Below are 16,158 nucleotides of genomic sequence, written 5' to 3' on the forward strand. Positions count from 1 at the left end.
TTTGGGTGTTATTCTAATTTTTAGTTTTATTTCTACTTTTTGATGTGGACTTCTATGTAATGATTCAAGGCTTCTCTTGAGCTTAGATCCATTTATTGATAAAAAGTTAAAATTGAGTTTCCTATTAATCCTAATCACTTGTTATTTCTTCCATACCTTTTGTCGTGGATCCTTAATTTCACCATATCTCTTCATTCTTGTTGCAAAAATGTTCGGATTATGTTGGTGGTACTAGGAATTTTTTAGAAAACCTTAGATCAACTTATGCTATGTAATATGGTACAATATAATTGTTAAAGTTTTATATGAATACAATCCACCCCATCCCACCAAATAAAAAGACGACGCTACGCCTTGTTATATCAAAATCTTAGATACTAGATACTAATTTGTCAGTGGATTCACACCACCAAGGAAAGAGCTAGAAAAGAGCTTGAGCCCAAGAAACAAGGACAGAAAATTAAGAGAAATGAGTGCACTCAAAATTAAGGAATTAAAAAATCCCTTTACTCTGCAACTGCTATCCTTATTTATAGATGGACTGGCCTGAAATACGTTACACATTCTCATTAATAACAATATCAAGAGTTACATGATTTATCTTTTTGTGAATTCCTCGGGATCCAAACCTCCCTTGGGGTCAAGCTAATCACTCTAGCCACCTTGAGCTTGAGCTAGCCACTTGACCAAGTGGTCAAACCCAATCCAAGTCAAACTAAGCCCAACCTCATTTCCTACTTGGATCTTGGCCATGAACCATCTTTGGACTAAATTGACTTGACTTCACAACCTCCCTACCTCTCTCAGTGTGAAGGTGACCACACCTTCCCTGGCCAGCCACCTTAGTCGCCGAAAATTCCAAGCCCGAGAGCTCCTCCTTGGTTCAACCCAAAATTATGACTCCCTGACTTGGGTCATTTCCATCGGGCAATGAAGCCTCTCTTCCCTTCACGTAGGCTTCATATTGACCACCTTGGCTTGCCCTTTTGGCCATCATGGCCATGGTTATAAATTGATCACCCCTCATGGCCAAATAGGGAGAACTACTAAGACCTTGGCGAAGCCTTGCCAAATTGTTCCTAGAGCCTCTAGCAACCTCGAGAAGTTCATCCCCACTACTTTCCAACCCTCTCCTTCACTAATTAGCCCCAATTTTAAGCCTGAAAATAAGGAAATTTCACGGACATACCACCAAGTCCACCAAAACTCCAAATTGATTGCTCAAAAATTTGCACAAGAGCTCAAGGATACTTCCTCAATCAAAACCCTCTCTCCCTTGCATAACATAGTCCTAAACCAAACCCGATCCACCCTCTGATTAAAGTCATACCTAGGCCCAACACTCGAGCAAAGCAATACTTGGAGGCATTTGTGAACTCAAGGTGAAGCTCAAGAACCAATCCAATTATGGCTACACCTCTTGGACAAAGGTATAGATGAAAATCCCCAAATTTGTGCTTGGTTTGGAACTTATGAAGACAACTTGTATTTCATATACATGTAACCGTATATATAGGTTTGTATCACCTAGATGAGGCTGTAGGAAAAAAACTTCACTTAATTTGGTTGAGTATCGAGCGAGATCTCAAGGTTAGAAAACGAGCGGTTCTCGGGTTTGGTAGATCAGGAACAATGAATAGATGTCGTCCATTTGGGCATGTATCGATCAGACGACAGAGAAGGAGTCAGACGAAGGAATGGAGCGAGAGCGTGGGGCTGAGTCAGCGACTACGTGGACAGCGGTGCCAAATCAAAGAAAGTCACATGGAAAGCTCGACGCATACGAGGACGCGGTGGCGCCGACGTGGATTAGTAGGAAGTTAGGGGTATTTTCTGTTTTAAATAATTATAGAAACTTCAAAAGTTTATAATTTGGTGGAGAAAAATGCATAAAATAAAAGAAAAATACGCCCTGTTATCAGTGAATAAAGAAGAATAATATGGACTAAAAATAATAAAAAAATTTATTTATTTTTATTTTTCAATTAATTAAATATTCTAAAACCTCTAAATACTAAAATATTAATCATAAAAATGTGAATGCTTATGAATATTCTCTGATTTTTTCAAAGTAAGAGGACACCTCTAACTTTGGAAACCCTAATTCTCAAAGTGGATCACCCTTATTTTGCTTAAAATAATTATAAAAAAAGTCAGAAAATTATAAAAATTAGTTAGGTAGGTTCATGGTGGTCAGATAAACTTAGAAAAAATAAAAATCTAAATTCAAAAATTTAGAGTCTATTTTTCCAACTTAAAAATTAAGAAAAATACCAAAAATAAGAAAAATATAAAATAACTTAAAAAGTCATCAAAATTATCTAAATTGAAGAAAATGGCAATAAGAAGACGCTGTAAAAACTGTAAAGCCATAAAAAATTACTTTTAATGTAAAAATGTACTTTCTAAGTAAATAAAAAAATTTGGCTTAAAATAATTATATAAATTACAGAAAACTATGAAAGACGGTTCGGAGTGTTCCTTAAAACGATTATATAAATTACAGAAAACTATGAAAGACGGTTCCGAGTGTTCCTTAAAATGAGGGCTACCTAAGAAAAATTAAATTGAAGTCAAAAGAAAAAGTTTATTTTAGCCTATTTTCTTAATTAATATTAATTAAAAATACAAAAAAATCACAAAATGCCCAAAATATGTCAAAATGTCATAAATCACTTCTTGATTGAAGAAAATAAATTAATTTTTTTTCTGAATTTTTGGGATTTTAAAAATGTATTTTAAGTAGTTAAGATTTTAAAGATGTATTTTCCTATATTTTTAACTTAAAAAATTATAAAAAATAGAATATAAATAAAAAAAAATGAAATTAATTTCTCTAGGTTCTCTAAAGTTAGAGAAAAAAATAATATAAAAGGTAATTTTCAAAATATAATATATTTTCTATTCATTTATTCATTAAGATCAACAACAAAAATTATAATAATTGAAATATAATTAAAAAAATCATGAAAGTTGGATTAAGTGATCCTCTCATCCTTGTGAACCTCTTAAAATTTTCTTAATTACAAAGCATATGTTTTAATTAAGTAAATGAATCAACTTTGAAAATATCTATTTTTAAACTAAAATAAATATAAAAATAAATAAATAAACTAAAAATATAAGGTCTCCTTTGGTGTCTTAATTAACCCATGAGTAACTGTCTAACAAAGTTTCAAAGTCATTTGTATTTAATTGAGTGAATTGTGACGTAAAGAGCCCTAGGGGCAAAATGATAATAATGGAATTTTGAACCTTTTGCCCTAATTAAAATTTTAGGTCAAAGTAAAGTGTGAAAGGGTAATATTGATCATAGTGAATTCCCTAGGATGATTGAAACATAAAGGGACAAGAGGTAGAAGGTAGAAACCAATTCACACTAGAAACCAATTCACACTATTCTCTACAAAAAAATAAAATTGCAATTAATCAAATTGTTATAATTTGGAAGATGAATATATTGGTTGATTCTAATGTGAGGATCATGAGATAGCAATATAATAATTAACTAATTTAAAGGCCCCAAACCAAAATTTTAATATGATTTAATCTTTTAATAAGGATTAAGCACATTACATAAAACTTTTGCTAATAAAACTTTTGCTAAATTATGAATTACGAATCTACCCATTAAAGATCTAAGAGCTTGGTAGTGAGCTAGGATTGATCTAAGACTATTTAAAGGGATTAGAAAATAAAGAACATAACTTATCTTAAACACCATGAGCTCAATTAAATTATTGGGCTCAGCTCTAAGGTGACCATCCGTCCAAACCCAAAACATAATTAGACAAGTAACTTCTAGCCTTCTCATGGGTTAATTGAAATACATGATGAGCCTAATTTAAAGATATTAATTTAACTTGGACAATCTAATTAACAGTCTAACGAGAGTAGAATGAACATAAAGTGATCTATGAGATTTTAAGATTGTTTAGAATTATTCTCTGGACATTCTTGAAAGACTTTGAATATATTAGAGGACCTCTGAGTGTACTATAATTTATTGAAGACGATCATCTTCAAAATATAAAAAATTATAAAAACAACTAAATTGATATGAAATTCCTAAGGACCCACCAAGTTATGACTCAGGGCCTGATAATTCACAAATCAATAGAAAATACCCTGACACTAATTATCCTATATTAATAACTCAATGCTCAAGGGTATAATGGGCTTTGGATAAGTTGTCTAAACCCTTGTGAGCAATTGGGGATATTTGGTATTGCAACATATGGATCATCAGGCTGGTGTAAGTCTAAGGTTTAGGTGGTAAGGGCTATGACAACATTGCTTATGCGTAATAAACGAGGGATATAAAGTGAGATATTAGAATAGTATCTCCTACTCTTGATGACCTTCGAAGAGGGAATATGACCGGTGATACTATTCACCAAAACTTGATAAGAAGTTATCCCTTACACGCTTAGGTTCTCGGTATTTTTAGTTTGATTAGGATGATTAAATCATGGAGAATCTAAATTTTCCAAAAATATTTAAATATAATCAAAATATGATTTTCTCAAAATATCATTACTTTTGACTGCTAAACAAAACATTATATGCTTGAAAAAGTGAAAGAGTTTTGAATGCAAAATTATTGATGTTTGTTGGTTAATCATCTTGATTAGGCTAAACATGCTCTCCTGAGATTGTTTGTCCGATAGATTCTGTCCACGGTTGGAAGCATACAACCCAGCTCTAAGCCCCCACCTTTACTAAAGTCTTACATTTAAGTTGGTCTTTCATATGTGATAGTGGCTTTCGTTTTGCTTGATTCTTGACATGAAATTCCTAAGGACCCACCAAGTTATGACTCGGGGCCTGATAATTCACAAATCAATAGAAAATACCCTGACACTAATTATCCTATATTAATAACTCAATGCTCAAGGGTATAATGGGCTTTGGATAAGTTGTCTAAACCCTTGTGAGCAATTGGGGATATTTGGTATTGCAACATATGGATCATCAGGCTGGTGTAAGTCTAAGGTTTAGGTGGTAAGGGCTATGACAACATTGCTTATGCGTAATAAACGAGGGATATAAAGTGAGATATTAGAATAGTATCTCCTACTCTTGATGACCTTCGAAGAGGGAATATGACCGGTGATACTATTCACCAAAACTTGATAAGAAGTTATCCCTTACACGCTTAGGTTCTCGGTATTTTTAGTTTGATTAGGATGATTAAATCATGGAGAATCTAAATTTTCCAAAAATATTTAAATATAATCAAAATATGATTTTCTCAAAATATCATTACTTTTGACTGCTAAACAAAACATTATATGCTTGAAAAAGTGAAAGAGTTTTGAATGCAAAATTATTGATGTTTGTTGGTTAATCATCTTGATTAGGCTAGAACATGCTCTCCTGAGATTATTTGTCCGATAGATTCTGTCCACGGTTGGAAGTATACAACCCAGCTCTAAGCCCCCACCTTTACTAAAGTCTTACATTTAAGCTGTGTCTTCTATATATGACAACAAGTTTTGTTTTGTTTGATTTGAGTTTTCTTACAATTTACTTAAGTTTTCTCATGCCAGAATTCCTTACAATTTTCTTAGATTTCCTTTGTTTGCTCAAATTTTTTGCACGTTGCTATATGATGTTTGTTGTATTAACCCTTTTGAAGCTATAGCAAAGGCCCAGGCACACAGTTTTATGTTTTACTACCATACTTCTTTTACTGCACTTTCACTAGTTCATTTACTTATATATGTCTTTACATACTTCCCACGTCTTTAGAATAGAGAAAATTAGTCTGGTTGCTTAGGATGGATCACTACAAACATGAACGAACACATCATCTAATTTTAACAACAATAATCAAAATTAAAACATAAGACATAAAACCATAAACCTGGAGTCACTGTCAGCAAAGAACTTGGAGCAAACTTTGTGGGCAGCACGACGAGGATGGAAATGATGAAAAAGTGACTTTTGCCAATGAATCAAGGATCGACTTCGGCAGAACACATAGAAAATGTTGAATTATATTTGCTAAGACCTTACTAATAATCTTATACATCACATCTGTGAGGCTTATAGACCTGAAGTGTTCCCATTTATGCTTAGAATTGTCTTTGGGGATCAAAGTAATAGTAGAAGATTTGAAGTAATTAGGAAGATACTCCCTCATGAAGTACCTCTGAAAAACATCCAAAACATTTAAATTAACAATTTTCCAAGCCTTTTTATAGAAATCCACAGTAAATCCATCTGGGCTAGCCTGTTTTGAACTGTCAATAGAAGCTAAAGCAGACCATACTTCCTCCTCATCTGGGATAAAAGCAAGATCAAGGTTCCTGGTGTACTCCACATCCTGATAGAAGAGAGCTCTTTGAATTGGAGTTCTATTGTATTGAGGTTTATTAAACAGATTCTAGAAATAATTACTGCACTTGAAGTAATATAATCAGTAGTATTAAGACAAACCCTTGAGGGATCCTGAATTTTATGGATAGTGTTACATTTCCTTCTAGTGTTGATGTAGGCATGAAAATATTTGGAATTTCTATCCCCCTCACAGAACTTAGCTTTAGTAGCTTTCTAGGCATAATTCCTCTTGCATGGATATAGCATTCATCAGCACTTCCTTAGCCACAAAAAGGTTAGATACAATTTCAGGATTAGTTTTCAATTGGGCCTCCAACTGAGCCACAGATCTTTCAGCCTCTTCAACCTTCACATTAATGTCACCAACCATAGACCAATTCCAATGAGAGATGTGCTTACCAAGCTTCTTTTAAAGCATCCAAAGTTTGATCTAAGGATTGTGATAAGGGCAATCCTTACAAGCCCGAGTCACTTGATTAAGGAAACCAGTAAGAGAAGACCACATATTAAGGTATTTGAAACTTGACTTAATTTTGGTAGGTATATATATTAAATTCAAAGCAACATTTTCAAGAGAGAATTCAACGACCAACAACAGAGATTTCAAACCCCATCAAACTGCTCGAAACGTGGAGGGAAAACCCCCAGAGGATACATAGGGTTAAGGTTTACCTCTGTAGACTACAAACTCATCTTGTTGAGCAGTTAAGATAGTTTTGACTTTTGCATCTACTAAGGACTGCAAGTGTGAGTCAGAAGGTGCCTGCTCATTGTGGGCAGCATTAGAGGAAGTGGCATGTACACGCCTCACAGGTTCAAGTGGCACAATGTGTGCCACCGAACATGTCTCTACCTACGTCAGAGGTGAGACTATGTTGGACCCAGCCTGGGCAAGCCTACAATATCTCTATGATCTTGTAGAATGGGCTAGCTACAAAGCCTATAATTTAGTTGAATTAGTGATTCAATTGATGGGTAGTGTTTTCTTTACAAAATCAAAGGCCCAATTTCTGTCTTGGTTTTCTCAAGGATGCATGAACAAAACTTTTCTTCATGACTCTATGATGTAAGTGTAGTGTTTTCTTTCGTGATTTTTTTTTTCTTTACAAAATCAAAGGCCCAATTTCTGTCTTAGTTTTCTCAAGAATGCATAAACAAAACTTTTCTTCATGAGTCTATGATGTAAGAGTAGTGTTTTCTTTCGTGAATTTTCATGACGTTTTTCCCGTAACATTTTCTTGTGTGCTAAGGCCTATGTTGTTGGTTAACCGATTAACTTAATTTACTCCTAGTCTGACCAACTAGGATATTAAAATATTTTGTGAAGCTATGACTCCTAATCATTACGTAGTGGATCAAAGGGTTGACCAAAACATTTAAAGAGGATAGAAATATTTTGCAGGGGTCAGAACTGTTATGTGGAATGACATGGGGATTGAGGATGCCTCAACTTCATTATTCTATGCTTATTTTGACCTAGACATGGGCCTAAGAAGTATTATAAACCCGATTGACAACTATCATATAGGAAAATTTTAAGTAAGATCACGATCACCATGTTCCCCAAATCAAAGATGCACGAGCCTCATCAACCTTGAAAGCACTTCTGAAAATTTACCCACTGATTCTGCTTCTTCTGTCTATGATAGCTTTCAGTTTTAATTAGGATTAGAAATTTAACCCTCTTCATGAAACTATCTTGCTAGGTTCACCAAATTAGTAAACTAAAAAAATTTCTATTGAAAAAATTATTACACTTTCTCTATGGGATCGATATGCGGTACTCTCTTATCGCATTTGACATGTATACTTGTTTTGTGCGAGCAACTTACTTTGCATTTGACACATCATTATACCGTCAAAATTCTCAGCGGTGTAGGTCTGTACATCCTTCAGTTTTCTGTAGACCGGTCATTCGATCAGTTGTGTTTGCATCCATTACATTTGTCTTCTTTGTCCCTTCAGAACAAGCGACCACTTTGGCACTTCGGACGAGGATTATCCTTATCCCTCCATCCATCAACTTTCAAGCTGCTCTTGCCTAACTATCTATCCAATTTCTCACATTTTAAAATTGGCTGGTTCATATACTCTTCAGCTACAATGTGATTGTTTGCTAACTCCATGAGTTCAGTCAACGTCTTGGGTTCCCGTAAACCCAAAAAATATCTTAACGGTGGACTCTTCAGTCCTTGTGCCAGAGCTGCTTTAGCAACTACTTACTATAGGTTCCATACCTCGATCATCTTCTTCCGAAACCTTGTAACATATGTCTGAAGGCTCTCGTTTGGTCCCAGGTTCACATACCACCAAGAATTTGAGTCCTTTCATGAAATTTGGGGGCTAGCGAACTTGCCAAAAGAACTTCTTGAAGCTCTGAAAGAATTAATAATTCCTCTAACGAGTCCGTTGAACTACATGAGAGTGGAATCTTTCAAAGTGCTATGAACTACATGAGAGATGACACTTTAATGCATCATTGTTCATGAGAAGCCACATTACCGACCCAAAGGTTGCAATATGGTCACTAGGGTCACTTCAACCCTTGTACAGTTCCAAAGAGAGGATCTTAAACTTCTCTAGTGGCTCAACTTCCATAATATACCGAGCGAATGCATTCTTCATCCGATGGTATACTTCTATCTCTCTGGGTTGTGGTCCTCCCTTTGACACATACCTGCCACTTTCTTGGTATTGGGACTCTTCCACCGCTTGGCGGCTTGGGACACCTGTTAATCTTGGGGCTCGGGTGCTAATGGATCGGGTTATGAAAGAGGTTGTGTTCTTCCTTCAAGCACCACTAAACTCAATTATGCAATTTGACCTACCATCCAATGATGGAGTTCTTAGATTCATTGTTGCATGAATTCCTGAATGGACTCCACATTGGGGGACTCTCCTTGATCTGTTCCTTCACCTTGAAGTGCTTCTCATCTTTTTAAAGGCATAAGTTCACACTTACCATGATGGAGTTCTTAGATTCATTGTTGCATGAATTCCCGAATGGACTCCACATTGGGGGACTCTCCTTGATGTGTTCCTTCACCTTGAAGTGCTCCTCATCTTTTTAAAGGCATAAGTTCACACTTACCATTCTTTTTAAAATGTTGGATCCTACATTGCTCTGTGGATCACGCTCGAATGAAAGGAAAGAGAAATAAGACACAAATATCACCTAGTTTCTTAAGAAATTATCAAATAACCCCCCTTTCAGTGAAAACATTCCTCCTATATATAAATCACATGTAGGATATATCAAATTACATGATCGTCCCTCATTTAACGAGAACGTTATCATTAATTATGAGCTATTACATCTTTATATACTTGTAACTAAATCATAAATGTTCTCAACTTATAACCGCTATTGGCGTCGTTCCATACATGTAAATAACCTTGGCACCGCTTTGTATTCGTAATTGAATGACATGGTCACTTGGTATTCATTCGTTCAGCCCAGAGTCATTCGATTGACTGAATGATTTGTGGCTACCAACATGTTCTTCGACCACAATTTTTGAGGAGATCAATTGCTAAGGCACATTGCATTTGGGTAGGATTTTTTCATCAGACAGAGAGTGTATCACTGTAATCTGACAAAAACACACATATAGTTGATGTGTCGATATTGAAGAAATTCCTTCCGAGCAACTGTTGATCTTTGTAAAAGTAGATGTTAGCGGGTAGGTGTCGATGCAATTGCTAAGGCACATTGCATTTGGGTAGGATTTTTTCATCAGACAGAGAGTGTATCACTGTAATCTGACAAAAACACACATATAATTAATGTGTCGATATTGAAGAAATTCCTTCCGAGCGACTGTTTATCTTTGTAAAAGTAGATGTTGGCTGGGTAGGTGTCAATACAGTCACACGGTGTTCATTGAGTCGGGCAGTTTTTCATTCGATCGGCTTCAAAAGCCGACTGGTATAATGACAAATGTTCATACATCAATTCACTTCGTTTGGTTCAACATATCTTCTCAAGATTCGTGTAGGCATATTCCTGATGCACACCAACATTTAAATTAGTCTATCTAACATGAAGATATAAACATGATAAATCAAAATTTCAAATAAAAAGAATTAATTTGGTGAATCAGAAGAGAGAAAAATTTAAATAAGAGAGAGGAGGGTAAGAGTTTACTAAAGTTGGCTGCTCCAAATTAGGGCTATTAATAATTCAATTTTCAGGCAATTTGGGCTCGGATCAAATCGGCTCGAAAGAAATTTGATAAAAAAATTGGCTAGTAGCTTGGCTCATTTATTTTGATCTGATCTCGATCTTAGCCAAAATTCAAATCAATTTTCGAGCGATTAACGATCTTCGAGTTAATATCACAACCCTACTCTTAATTGAGGGTGAGGACAAGATGCATGTTCGAAGGCTGTCAGACGAAGGAGGGGGGAAAGGCTATAAGGATTAGCAATTGCACTTGGGGGGAGATTGCAATGACGCTTTACCTTTATGCCGATCTTATACCTTGGATAGAGGCATTGAGGAGCGAGTGAAGGTTCAGGCAATCAACATGAATGATGAAATATGGTTTTTTTTTTTTTTTTGTGCAATTTAGGAGAGATCATGGTAGGGGTGCAAACTAGTTGACTAGAGCTCGAGCCATGGCAAGCTCGAGCCCGATTCATTTGACAAACTGTTAGCTCGAATTGTGAGCTCGAGCTCCGCTCGTATTGGTAGCACTTCGCTCGCAAGCCAACTCTCGAGCTCAAATTGAAAACTCAATTTTCAAGAAAGTTCATAAGAGAATGTATTGGTGGTCGGAGGAGGAGACACTACCGAAAAATGCATCGAAATGACTATGGTATGTTAATTGGGCTGGCTCGCGAGCCAACAAGTCAAGCTAGGATGAGCTTGAGCTTGTTTAAGAAATGAGCTTCAGTTTGAGCTCAAACTCCAGCTTGTGGCTCGATAAATTCAACTCATGAGCCCGTTAATGAGCCGAGCTGGGTCAGTTTGGCTCATTTTCACCCCTAGGTGAAAGACAATGACTATAGAGAAAGGGTTCGTCTGGTCTCTTTTGTGTGAAAAAAAAAGCCAAATTTAAACTATTACAAAAATACATCTTTATTGAGATTACATTGACAACATCAAATTAAACATAAAATAAGAGCTAAACTCAGCCCTATACAGAATTTATTTAGTTAAAATCATATTATAATTATCTTTGAATTTAAGCACTTAAACAAAATCATTTGGCTTAATTTAACTTAATTTCTTGTTAAAAAACAACATTAAGTAATTCTTAAACTAGAGTTATTTATAAGAAATTAAAGATAAAAATGCACAAACAAGTCAACGTTTTTACTTTAAACATTAATATTAAGCATTTACTATTATATTGTAATTTTTCCAGTAGTCTTACTGCGTGGCGTCCGTTCTTTCCTTCCCTGCCACCTCGTTTAAAACTCCCATTAGGATGACCCTGTAGTCGTCGACGCCATTGTGCGACCTCCCTCTCCGGGTACCTCCAGATGGCTCGATTATCCGCCGTCGGTTCTCATTCCGGCGACTTGCCGGAAAATGGGGTAGACGGCGGGGATGCCTGGTCGGAAACCGGCGAAGCCGAGTGCAGGCGTTGCAGAGAACCAATGGATGACCCATCAGTGCGCCCACAGCTCTTCTCCTCTCTGCTCGAAGGATTTGGACTGAAGCCGGAGGAGGACTGGAGGTGGCTTCGTCGGTGCATGGAGGCCTCCATCAAGGGTTTCTCCATTGGTGCCGGCCTCAAAGGTGGCGTCGCTCTCTTCTCCATCCTTGCTCGGCTAAGTAGCCGCAGATCGAAGGGCGCTTCGTTGAGGTGCGGGATTCTATTTTTTTCTCGATTTCGCCGGGGAATATGCTGTTAGCATTTGGTAAACTCTGCAACTTTTAGAAAGGCGACGGCTAGCACAAGTGGAGAAGTCGTGGTCAGTGCCGCACAGGAGACATTGAGATATGGTATTTTTTTAGCAGCGTATGCTGGAACTTTTGTTGCTGTGGATGAGCTGATTTCTGCCATATGGGGTCACAAAAGGTGATTGGCTGATACTTTTAGCGCTTTGTTTGGCTTCTTCTCCTTCCTTGTTGTTATTAAAATTGAGTCTATGCGAATATTAGCGGGACTTAATTCCACTTTGTTGACTACTTCGATCTAATAGAGCACGTGATTCTCACAATAGTTGTTTAACATTTAAACTTCTGAATGGATGCAATGTGTGTGTAAGAAAACTCACTGTAATTGGGAAGATTGTGTTTTGTTTTCGTATAAATTTAATCATTTGCACTATTCTTGATCATTGCATCGGTTATTTTGGGAAGTGCAATCTGAGTTTATTTCAAACTTGCGCCGGTATTAGGTCAACTCACTCATGGATATTTTGACTGTATTTTTGCTTCGGTGATAATAGTAATAATAAAATGTTGAGATTGGTGATATGTTTAAAGAACAAATGAATGTGATGTTAGGCTGATAATGACATCAGATTAATTCATTGTGTTCATTTCAACGAACTACTTCAATTATTTTTATAGCAGTAAACTATTCCAATTAAAAGTGTGTATTTCTTAATTTAACCAAAAAAACTAAAAAAAATTGAATCTAGCTCCTTGTATCAATCTGTGCATCTGTGCAGATCATTTTGAAGTGTGATTCCAATTTCTGCTCCCGGTCAAATCTCTTCCTTTTATAACTTCTTGACTTTGTTACTGGACTTTTTCATCGTTTCCCCTCTTTTCAGTTTTTTCTCATTAAATTCACAATTAGCATGCTTATTATTATTATTATTATTTTTTTCGGATGCTTTCTCATTTTACTCTTCTTTGTTTCTCTTGCTTCTCTTTTCTTTTCTTGCTGAGAATTTTTGTTGCACACTTGAACAGAATTTACAGTTTCCTAAATTCTCAAAGCAGTTAAGGAAATTCTTAAAAATTCTTATGTCATGATATATTTTGTTTTATTTCTATTGCTATTTTTTCTTGTGATTTTTAATTCATGTGACAACATACACAGATTTTTGTTTGAGGAAAGATTTACATAACATGCATTGATGTTTCAAGAAAAAGTTAAGAATTTGTCTCGAAAAAGTAAAAAAAAAAAAACAAAAGTTAAGATTTTATGGTTTGGTAGTAAACCCCAATAAACCATGTTAGATATCATTGGATGGACGCTTCAAGAGGTTCTCAAGAATAGTTGCAAAATTCATCTTAGAAGTATTAATCTGTAGTTATGAATTAAGTGGCTTCTTAAGTGAAAAATTGCAATTTGAAATTTGCAATTAAGTGTCTTATTAATTGCAAAAGTTGAAATTTATAATAATAAACATCTTTGATGTTAACCTAAGCAAACTAAGATACAAGTATATCATTAGTAATCAAGAGTCTCTCTTCTAGGTTTCCTTGATTACAATTAACTTTGGGAATCTTAGTCCCTTTAGAAGACTAATCTATACAAATTATCTACTAGATTTGATTTAATTTGACTATGATGATGTGCTTTTTTGTTAGTAATTTGCACATGTTTGTGTGAGCTTTGTTGTTCCTATCTTACAGGTCTTTCTCTTTTATACCCTACTGCGAAATCTCCTATACGTAAATTATCACATTCACATCATTTTTTTGCCCATTCAAGCAAGTAAATTGGTTACATAATTGGGGATGAATCTCTCTCCTTACTAGAGACATGGAGAGAGAAGAAAAAAATATAGTTGGAAAGAGTAAAAGTAATCAACCTATTTAGTCCACCAAATTCTCCTAATTGTAGAAAGCTGATCATTTTTAAGGTGGAAATCTTGGTGTTAGTTATTTTTAAAAGGCATTTTCTATCTTTATTTTCTTTTAAATTCGAATAGTTTTTTAGATGTTTCCTTAATCTCTATGAATAAAGATCGAAATTGTAATCCAATACTTTGTTATGATTAAGTAGTATTTGCTACCTTGTCTCCCAAAACTATAAATATATTAAAATAGATAAGCATTTCATAAAGAATAAGTTAAATAGCGATCTAATTTATACTCTATTCTTTGCTACAATGGGCTTCTTACTGAATTCTCACTAAGGATTATCATTAACAATTTATCAAAATTTTTTGTAGAAGTTTGGAATAGGTAACATCTGCTCATTTGTTTGAGTGACAGTAAGGAAATGTCAATTTGTCAAATCAATTCTTGCACAAACCCAGCTCACAGTCCAATGCCAACTAACACTCCATTGGCTATTCGCTCTGTCTCAATCTGCCTAACATCACACCAACTGCCATTTCCACTAGCCACCCAGTCAACCCACTATCTCTTCCTGTTCTTTAGTCCACTACAACCTCCTTTTTCTGTGTGCTCATGAATGCCACCTCACTAATATGTGTGATCTGCTTATGATAAATTTCAATATAGCTTAATTTTAGTCCTCCATTTTCTACATTTCCTAGTAGATGCTCATCTAAGATTGTGTAATTATCAGCAAATGCTGGAGTGAAACACATTTACTTCTCTTTCAATTTTTGTCACAATCCATTTTTTTTCCTATGTTGCCTTTTTTTTTCTTTTTTTTATTTTTTTTTATTTTATAGAAACCAAAAATATTTTCATGGTTGTTACAATTGTAGAAAAATTACGTTTCATTTTGCTTCAGGACTGCAGGATGGAGGGCATTGCTTGCAGGAGCTGTTGCTGGCCCTTCAATGCTTCTAACAGGACTAGAAACACAACATACCAGCTTGGCTCTCTATATTCTTATGCGTGCTGCTGTCTTGGTATCTCGTTGTGGAATAAAGAGCAAACGGTTTGGAAATTTTTGCAAGCCTTTGACATGGTCACATGGTGATATATTTCTAATGTGTCTCTCCTCATCACAAATCTTGTAAGTTTTTATTCTGCCCATATCACCTCAACTCAAAATTGGATATCATAACATTTTTTTTTATTAATCTGTACATGTATTTTCTTCTAAAATGCTTCTTTACAATTTTTAGTATAGCAAAACTCCACATTGCTGATCCTTGGTTCAATTTTAGATTAATTCGGTGTCATGATCATTGCTTGTGCTGAGTTGAACTTAACTCATAGTCTATTTAACATTTGCAATCTAGTCTTCATTTTATAATGAACTTAGTAACCACAAATCAAATTATATTTTGATCATTTATTCGGTTTGTAGATTCCTTCATGTGATGATGAATATTTGAAACTATCATCAAAATGACACGCGTGCTGGGTATGCTTTATGTTGAAAGAGCAAGTTGAATATCTTGTTGCTCAAGAATTTCACTAACTCGTACACAATCAGCTAAGTATGCAACTTTAGCCTGGCTTTCCTTTTGGAAGAAACCTCTAACACTAAACTCAGTTGAATGAATCCAAATGGATTCCGTTTGGATGAAATCTAGGAGTGGGAGTTGGATGAATGTTTTGTAAGATCCATGCACTTCTTTAGTTTTCTTTTGGCTGAGGCCACAAAGAAAGTTGAAATGTTGAATGAGCAAAGAAATGATTTTTGGAGGGCTTTTACCGGTTAAGTAGAAGTGTAGTGTAAACATCAAATTAATCAAAGTATTATAAGACATCAAACGAAAACAACATAATATATCAAAGTGAGACATGAAATAAGTTTATCATAATAAATTTGTCTCCATCACTCCTATTGCCCAATAAGGAACATCAATAGATCCAAATAAAATATAACAAAGTACGCAAAAGACTTTAGCACTCTCATTACTCAAAGGCCTTCACCGGAATTGTTTTCATCTTTAGTTTACTTCAAGTTTTCCCATTCATCACCCTTCTTCGGTCTTCGTTTTCTTTTTCTTCTCTACAACGACAACAAC

At 35.2% G+C, this 16,158-nt stretch overlaps 1 protein-coding gene across 1 annotated transcript in view; it reads left to right on the forward strand.

Annotated features, from left to right (window-relative positions):
• Nucleotides 1-11,733: 11,733 nt before the first annotated feature.
• Nucleotides 11,734-16,158, forward strand: part of LOC110021642 — a 41,431-nt gene continuing 37,006 nt past the window's right edge. The window contains 3 exon segments of the mRNA XM_020720211.1: nt 11,734-12,161; nt 12,237-12,377; nt 14,967-15,194. Of these exon segments, the coding sequence (XP_020575870.1) occupies nt 11,836-12,161; nt 12,237-12,377; nt 14,967-15,194 (695 nt within the window). The 5' untranslated portion in view covers nt 11,734-11,835.

The sequence above is a fragment of the Phalaenopsis equestris genome, unplaced genomic scaffold, assembly GCF_001263595.1.
Source record: "Phalaenopsis equestris unplaced genomic scaffold, ASM126359v1 Scaffold000136, whole genome shotgun sequence".
Taxonomy (NCBI): Eukaryota; Viridiplantae; Streptophyta; class Magnoliopsida; order Asparagales; family Orchidaceae; genus Phalaenopsis; species Phalaenopsis equestris.